This window comes from Calonectris borealis, chromosome 15 (assembly GCF_964195595.1).
Source record: "Calonectris borealis chromosome 15, bCalBor7.hap1.2, whole genome shotgun sequence".
Lineage (NCBI taxonomy): Eukaryota > Metazoa > Chordata > Aves > Procellariiformes > Procellariidae > Calonectris > Calonectris borealis.
In genome coordinates, this window is record NC_134326.1 from 2,435,073 (window position 1) to 2,443,115 (window position 8,043).

The window sequence follows — 8,043 nt, forward strand, 5'->3', positions numbered from 1 at the left end:
AGAAGAGGCCCAGCGCACAGGGCTGCCTGCCTGGGATCCTCTCAGGACCTCCGGAAGTTCCTCATATCCTCGCGCCTTGGTGTTGTCTTTGCAATTCTTGCCAGACGTGAAGACATGTGCCATACACAGCTTTGAGCACTTGTTTTTCATGTGGAATGGTGTTGATCAAACAGAAGCTTTTCCAAATTTGGATCATGCTGCCAGCGTTCTCTGAACATCTCTTTGGTTACTTCTCTGCTCTTAGTCTTGCTAGGGAGGGGAAGGAGTGGTGTCCGTAATCAGGGTGTTGGCAAACCTTGCATTTCAATACAGCAGAATGGGATCCTTTGGTTTTCTTCTCTCCTCTCACCAAAACCGCCCACCCTTTTGTTTTTCTCTCTCTCACATTGGCAATGTGTTGGTAAGAGTGGATGAGATGCATACGGCAGAATTTTGGCGGCTGTCAGGCGGCAGACGTTTCAGGCAGTTGGCCATCAGTGTGGGGGATGGCTTTTCCAGTCTCCTGAACCGAGTTTCATGTTGAGAGAATGTCCTTAGCTTTCAGGTCTCCCTTTCGCTTCCCCTGTTATGGAAGTGCGTGAGCGAGCACTGCGCACTGTCCAGTGATTTAAAAACTTTTGGAGAACGTGAGTCATTTTTTTCTGTCCAGCTTCCCCAGAAATCTCTGCTAGAATTAGGAGTCAATGTCCTTAGAAGCAATTCCCTTCCCCTGAAAATGTTTCTTTTCTGAAGAAGCAACCAGTGATGCTACAGGTAAGTCACTCACACCTGAAGAGGATGAGTTTGAGAGACAGATGTACTTTTGTTCCTGTTTAGTCATGGTATCTTCATGTTGGACCGACCAAACGTTGACTGGATCGGACCAGCAAAGCAGCACTGGCTGCTCTCATTCCTTTCCTGCTGCTTCCAGGCCCAGTGTGAGCAGGTGGCAGCAAGTGCAGACGAAGGAGGGACCCCAATGCATTTCTTGGAGTGGATGTGTTGGGAGTTGAGGGGATGTTGTCAGGGAAAATGCCACGGTGTTACCTGCGTGGATTTTGATGGGTGGATCATGCTAATGAGCAAGAGGCATTCCGTGAGGATTAATGCCCCTGGGTACCGAGATTCTTCCTGTGTTGTTCTGGCAGTGCGTGCCTGCCTGAAAGGAAAAGCAAAACCTCACCATTCATCGTGCAGGTGGAAAATGAGACCAGAAAAATAGCTCTTCACTGAGGTACATGAAGAGTGCTTGGGAAGAGGGCTCATTGGAGCTGGTTTGCACAGATGTCCAAGCAGCTGGGACTTGGGCTTGTGTTTCCGAGGGTGGTGGGTTCTGTTCTGATGTAGCAGAGCTGTTCTTTGCCATATGGTTGCCTTAGACTCTTCTTTCCTGGGTCCTTGAGAGGACTGGGGACTGAAGAGTGTGGTCTTTTTCCAGAAGGGGAGGGAAGCGGAGGTGAAGGGGCAGTCTGTCTGTCTTGCATAGGCTGGAGGAAAGCAGGAAGGTTGATCCTCGTCTGGAGGGATGGAGGGCAGCAGGGAAGAGGAGTGAGAGCTCTTGCCAAAGGGCATGTCCGTGCTTCATGTTGAGCGTGGGGTAGACATGTAGAAAATATTTTGGTAAAGGGGAAAAAGAAAAGAAAGGACAAGGATGGAAGCAGAAGAGAAGGGGAAGCAAGGATAGGGCAGGGCAAGGCAAAAAAGAAAAAGCAAAGGAAAAGAAGTAGGAAAGGGAAAAAACGTGAAAGGAAGAGAAAGGAAGAAGGAAAGAACAAGAAAGGAAGAAGGAAAGAATGAGGAAGAAAGACAGAAAGGAAGGAATCTATGCAAGGAAAAATCAAGCAAAGAAGAAGGAAAGAAGGAAAAGAATGCAAGGAAGGAGGAGGTGATAGAGGAGATTACCAGCATGCACCGACGTTATCTTTATATACTGAATGGAGTTGAGGACCCCGGCATCCTTGGTACTCAGGGGCGCTGTGCAAGGCTTGATGAAAAGTGAGTGGTGAGGAAGAGGAAAGAGCTTTTGCCAAAGGGCATGTCCATGCTCCACGGCGAATGTGATGTAGTCATATAGAAAACCTGTTGGTAAAGGAGACAAGGAAGAGGCCAAGAGGGAAGAAGAAGAGAAAGGGAGGGAAGGAAAGGGAAGAGAGGAGAAGGAGGAAGAGGGGAAAGAAGAGAAGGAGAGGACAATAGGGAGAAAGAAAAGCTAGGAAGAAAGAAGCAAGCAATAGAGAGAAAGAAGAGAGACAGGAAGAAACAATAAACAGGTTTTTTTAGCATGCACCGACGCTATCAGTGCACACAGAAAGGTGGGGAGCGAGAGAAAGGAAGAAAGCAAGCAAGATGCTAGGAAGGACTGAAGCAAGGAAGTAATGAAGGACTGAAGGAAGATGACAAAGAAGAGAAAGAAAGGAAGAAATCATAAAGGAGATTACCAGAGTGCAGCGACGTTATCTCTAGAGGCGGAACGGAGTTGGTCCTTAACAGCCTCCATTTGGTTAGAGTAGCGCGCTCCGGCGCTGATGCCCCGTAATTAGCGCTGATGGCTCCGCCTTTGCCGGTCTCCGCGGCGACGCCGGAGGCGACTGGTGAGCTGCGGTCGGGGGTAAAGAAGAGAGAAGGATGGAAAGAGACGGGAAAGAGGAGTAAAGAATCGGGCAGGGCAGGGCAAGACCGAAACGGAGAAGGAACAGAAGAAGGACAAGGAAAAGGAAGAAGAAAGAGACGGAGTAAAAAGAATTTAGCAGAAAGAGTAGAAATCAAAGTAGAAAAGAGAAAGGAAGAAAGAGATAAGCGAACAAAGAGCACTGAAAGAAAGAAAAGAAGAAAGAAATTAACAAAAAGGAAGAAGGAAAGGAAGAGAAAAGGAAGGAATCTATGCAAGCAAACAGCAAGCAAGAAACGAAAAAGAAATAAGGATTTAAAAAAAAGAGGAAAAGAAAGAATAAAAAGAAAGAGGTGAAGGCAGAGACGGCAGAGGAGATGAGGAGCGCCGGGCCGGGGCAGGAGCGTGCGAGGCGGCGGAGCAGCGCACGGTGTCGCTGCAGGCTCAGCAACGGCGGCGGAGCGGCGAGGCGGCTCCGCCCCGGCGCGGCGGAGAGCCCGGCTGTGAGCGCGGGGGGGCGGCGCGGGGCGGGCAGGAGAGCCGGTGCGTGCGGGCGGCGGCGGGGAGCCGTGCGGGGCCCGGCCGGGCGGCGGCGGCGGCGATGGGCGTGTGCTGGGGGCCCGTGGTGCGGGTGCTGGTGCTGCAGGCGGCCTGGGCGCTGGGCGGCGGGCAGGTGCGCTACTCGTTGCCGGAGGAAGCCAAGGCCGGGACGGTGGTGGGCCGGCTGGCGCAGGACCTGGGCCTGGAGGCGGGCGAGCCGGAGGCGCGGCGGCTGCGGCTGGTGGCGCAGGGCCGGCGGGCGAGCGTGGAGGTGAGCGGGGCGAGCGGGGCGCTGGTGGTGAGCTCGCGGCTGGACCGGGAGGAGCTGTGCGGGAAGAGCGCGCCGTGCGCCCTGCGGCTGGAGGTGCTGGTGGAGCGGCCGCTGCGCGTCTTCCACGTGGAGCTGGAGGTCACCGACATCAACGACAACGCTCCGCTCTTCCCCGCCGCCCGGAAAAACCTCAGCATCGCGGAATTCACCACGCTGCCGGGGTCTCGTTTCCCGCTGGAGGGCGCGTCGGATGCAGATGTCGGAGCCAACGCGCAGCTCTCCTACACACTCAGCCCCAGCGAGCATTTCGGTTTGGATTTACAGCGGAGTGAAGAATACCGGGAATCCCTGTTTCTGGTACTCGCGAAACCGCTGGACCGCGAGACGATGCCCGTGCACCGTTTGGTGTTGACGGCGAGTGACGGTGGCCGGCCGTCGCTGACGGGCACGATGGAGCTGGTGATCTCGGTGCTGGACGCGAACGACAACGCGCCCCAGTTCAACCAGTCGGTGTATAAAGTGCAGCTGCTGGAGAGCGCTGCAGAGGGGACGCTGGTGGCGCGGCTGAACGCCACGGATCCGGACGAGGGTCTCAGTAAGGAGTTTTCTTACAGCATCGTCAGTTCGGTTCCTGCTGGTAACAAAGATCTCTTCACCATTGATGCGAAGACGGGCGAGATCCGACTGACGGGCGCCCTGGACTTTGAAGACGTCCGTTCATACGAGATACAAATCGAAGCGAGAGACAAAGGTTGGCCTCCGCTGTCGGGTCACTGCAAGGTGGTGGTGGAGGTGCTGGACGTGAACGACAACGCGCCGGAGGTGTGGGTGACGTCGCTGTCGGTGCCGGTGCCGGAGGACGCGGCGGTGGGGACGGTGGTGGCGCTGCTGAGCGTGTCGGACCGGGACTCGGGGGCGAACGGGCGGGTGCGCTGCGCGGTGCGGCCGGCGGCGCCGTTCGGGCTGGTGGCGAGGCTGACGGGCTCGTACTCGCTGGTGCTGCGGGAGGCGCTGGACCGGGAGCGGGTGGCGGAGTACGAGGTGGAGGTGCGGGCGGAGGACGGCGGGGCGCCGCCGCTGCGCGCCAGCCGCGGGCTGCGGGTGCCGGTGTCGGACGTGAACGACAACGCGCCGGCGTTCGCGCAGGCCGTGTACACGGTGCTGGCGCGGGAGAACAACGCGGCGGGCGCGGAGCTGGCGCGGCTGTGGGCGCGGGACCCGGACGAGGCGGGCAACGGGCGCGTGAGCTACTCGGTGGCGGAGGGCGGCGGCGGCGGCGTGGGCGCGGCGGCGGGCGGCGGGTGGCGTCCGGCGTCGAGCTACGTGTCGGTGGACGCGGAGAGCGGGCGGCTGTGGGCGCTGCAGCCGTTGGACTACGAGGAGGTGCAGGTGCTACAGTTCGAGGTGCGGGCGGTGGACGCGGGGGAGCCGCCGCTGTGCGGCAACGCCACGGTGCAGCTCTTCGTGGTGGACGAGAACGACAACGCGCCGGCGCTGCTGGCGCCTGCCGGCGTCGGGCCGGGGCCCGGGGCCGCGGGCTCGGCGACGTCGGGGCCGAGCTCGGGGGCGTTGTGGGCGTGGGCGGCGTGGGGGGCGCCGGCGGGGCAGGTGGTGGCGAAGATCCGCGCGGTGGACGCGGACTCGGGCTACAACGCGTGGCTGCGCTACGAGCTGTGGGAGCCGCGGGGGAAGGGCCCGTTCCGCGTGGGGCTGTACAGCGGCGAGGTGAGCACGGCGCGGGCGCTGGAGGAGGCGGACGGCCCGCGGCAGAGGCTGGTGATCGTGGTGCGGGACCACGGGGAGCCGGCGCGCTCGGCCACGGCCACGCTGAGCGTGTCGCTGGGGGAGGGCGCCGAGGCGGCGCTGGCGGCCGCGGGCTCGTCCTCGTCCTCGCCGGGGGCGGGGCTGCGGCCGGCGGCGGGCGCGGAGGCCGGCGCGGCGGCGGCGGCGGCGTCGTCGTCGTCGTCGACGAACGTGTGGCTGGTGGTGGCCATCTGCGCGGTGTCGAGCCTGTTCCTGCTGGCCGTGGTGCTGTACGGGGCGTCGCGGTGGGCGCCGCGGGCGGCCGTGCTGTCGGGGCCCGGGCCGGCGACGCTGGTGTGCGCCAGCGAAGTGGGGAGCTGGTCGTACTCGCAGCGGCAGAGCCGGAGCCTGTGCGTGGCGGACGGCGCGGGCAAGAGCGACCTGATGGTTTTCAGCCCCAACTTCGCGGCGCCGCCGCCCGGCCCCGCGGCGAAGGAGACGCAGCCGGAGCCGCCCGTTCTCCCGGACACGGTCAGTGGCCCTCCCTTCCCCGCCTCTCGCCCCTGCCTTCCCCGTCGTCCTCGCCCTTCCTTCCCGCCCTGGGGCTGGGGAGGCGCTGGTGGGAGCCGGGCTGAGCCCGCGGGGCGTGCGGGCGGTGGGTGCTTGGCGGGTGCTTAAGGATGTGAAGGGGCCCTTTGCATGTGCCTTGGCGTCCTTGCCGGAGCCCCTCGGCTGTCGCTTTGGGGGCAAAAGGAAAGGTATTGCCGCAGGCAGCAGCAGTTGCCGTCGGCAGCTGAGGTTTGCTGTTCTGCGTGGGAGCTGTTCTCCCGTAGAATTAAATCACTGCCGATGGCGATGAGAGGTGCCACGGCACTGGCTGTGGAGACGCTCTCGTGTGGTGGTGTGTAGCATTTCCACCCGAGCTTGCTGAAGTTGTGCAAGAGACGCAGGCTGTGGTGGTGAGAGTCCCCCAGGCACTCTTTACTGCCTTATTGCCTTTGCTGAGTGCAGCCCGTGCTGGTATGAGATGTGGAAAAGTCTGTCCTCCTCTTTGACTCTTCTTTGCAAGATCGTGATTGAAGGTGACAGTCGGGATTCAGGGTTTTTTGTCCCCTGGTGTAATTTCTCCATTTTTTTTTGGCCCACCAGGGTCATTATGAAAGTCGGGAGGCAATATGGTCTTTTCCTATGTTCTTTTTTTTCTACTTAGTAGTATAAAGTGTTCAGGGAGAGGAGTGTGATGCAAGGTAGGTGTCAGAAAGGGGAATTGTCTTTTTCTTTTCCTGCTGCCCCTTTCCCCCAGGTTGTGGACTGCATTCCTTGCCAGTGAAGTGTTATGAAGTACACTGGCCTGTTTTGATGTTCTGTCAACATTTGTATCAACAGCCACACTGTTTCAAAAGCCCTGGAAATCTTATTTTATGAAAAGAAAAACAAATAAAGAAAAAAAAACCCAAATCCAAAGAACCACTGATCCCTAACAAAACCCAGATCAAATTCTCCCAACTGTCGCTATCATGCATTACAGTGTTGTGCTCATCAACATTTTGGGTTTTCTCTCAGAGAATGAAATCAATGCCATTGCCATCAGAGCTGTACCGATATCACTTTTACAAATAGAATTGCTCCCAGGTCTGCCACATTTCCACTCAAGGTATCAGAAGCATTGCCAAACATGAAGGGTCAGCAGCAGAGGGTCTGCCAACACCGTGTATATGATACCATCTGTATGTTTACTATGGTGCTGTCATTGATGGGGAGGGTAAGAAAAAGATGGATCGAGCCTTGAAGTGGGAAAGGAAACTGTGGCATGTCACAGAAGGGAATGTGTCAGTGGCATTGAGTAGGGCCTGGCCCTTCTCTGATGTGAAGGGTGACCTTGAGCAGTGGGAAGTCTTGTCTGAGGGAACTGGAAATTCTTGGGAAGACCATGGTCTGTATTATAAGAATGGGAGATGTGTGCTTGTCTGGAGAACGCATGTCGCAGAGTTGGGAATGGAGGCAGGATGGGCACAGAGTGTTCTTGCCCAGCATCCTTTGTGAGACTCCCAAGGGTCTGGAGTTGGAGGCCTTCCCAATGTTGAGATAGTGTGTGGTATTGAAATGCCCACAATGTCCTTTGAGGTTATGAAGATCTCCCACCAGAGACAGTCCCTTGTGCTGCTGCCTGCCTGACGTAGGCAATGTGTTGGCAAGAGGGGGTGAGATGCAGGCTGCTGAATACTGTCTGATGAACGCTTTCCCTCTTGTTTTGAGCAAGATGTTGTGGGAGGGTAGTGCTTCAATCTGCTGTCCCTGTGTTATGGTGGGCATCTACAGGAGCTTCCACATCTGTTGATGTTGCCATAATGGTGCCTTGCTCCTCCTCAGGCAGGATTTGTAAGTGCACATGAGGAGATGGGTATAATCTTTGTGCTCCTGACTTCCCGTACTTGCCGCAGCCAGCAGCAGTTACCATCGGCAGCTGAGGTTTGCTCTTCTGGGTGGGAGCTGTTCTCCCGTAGAATTAAATCACTGCCGATGGCGATGAGAGGTGCCACGGCACCAGCTGTGGAGACGTTCTCGCTTGGTGTTGTGTAGCATTTCCACCTGAGCTTGCTGAAGGTCTGCAAGAGACGCAGGCTGTGGTGGTGAGAGTCCCCCAGGCACTCTTTACTGCCTTATTGCCTTTGCTGAGTGCAGCCCGTGCTGGTATGAGATGTGGTTTCTTGTGGAAACTCTGTCCTCCTCCTCCCTCATTCTCCTTTGCCAAAGACATGATGGAAGGTGACAATTGGGACTTCAGGGTTTTCTGTGCCCATGGTGTAATTTCTTCATTTGTATTCACCCACCAGAGTCATTATGAAAGCAGGGAAGGCAATACGGACTTTTCCTGTGTTCTTTTTCCAAGTATGTTGTTCCT

The 8,043-nt window shown here is 57.3% G+C and overlaps 1 protein-coding gene across 1 annotated transcript; it reads left to right on the top strand.

Annotated features, from left to right (window-relative positions):
- Positions 1 to 363: 363 nt before the first annotated feature.
- LOC142088936 (protocadherin alpha-2-like) lies at positions 364 to 6,471 on the top strand. The gene is made up of 2 exons (XM_075164810.1): positions 364 to 5,672; positions 6,445 to 6,471. Exons 1-2 carry the CDS (start codon positions 3,189 to 3,191, stop codon positions 6,469 to 6,471), a joined length of 2,511 nt encoding a protein of 836 aa, XP_075020911.1. The 5' UTR covers positions 364 to 3,188.
- Positions 6,472 to 8,043: the final 1,572 nt, after the last annotated feature.

What these genes read in the sequence shown, in the direction of transcription:
- LOC142088936 (XM_075164810.1), top strand. Translation starts at nt 3,189, where the DNA reads ATGGGCGTGTGCTGGGGGCCCGTGGTGCGGGTGCTGGTGCTGCAGGCG. An exon ending in CGCCCGTTCTCCCGGACACG is followed by an intron (nt 5,673 to 6,444) that starts GTCAGTGGCCCT and finishes CCTTTCCCCCAG; the next exon opens with GTTGTGGACTGCATTCCTTG.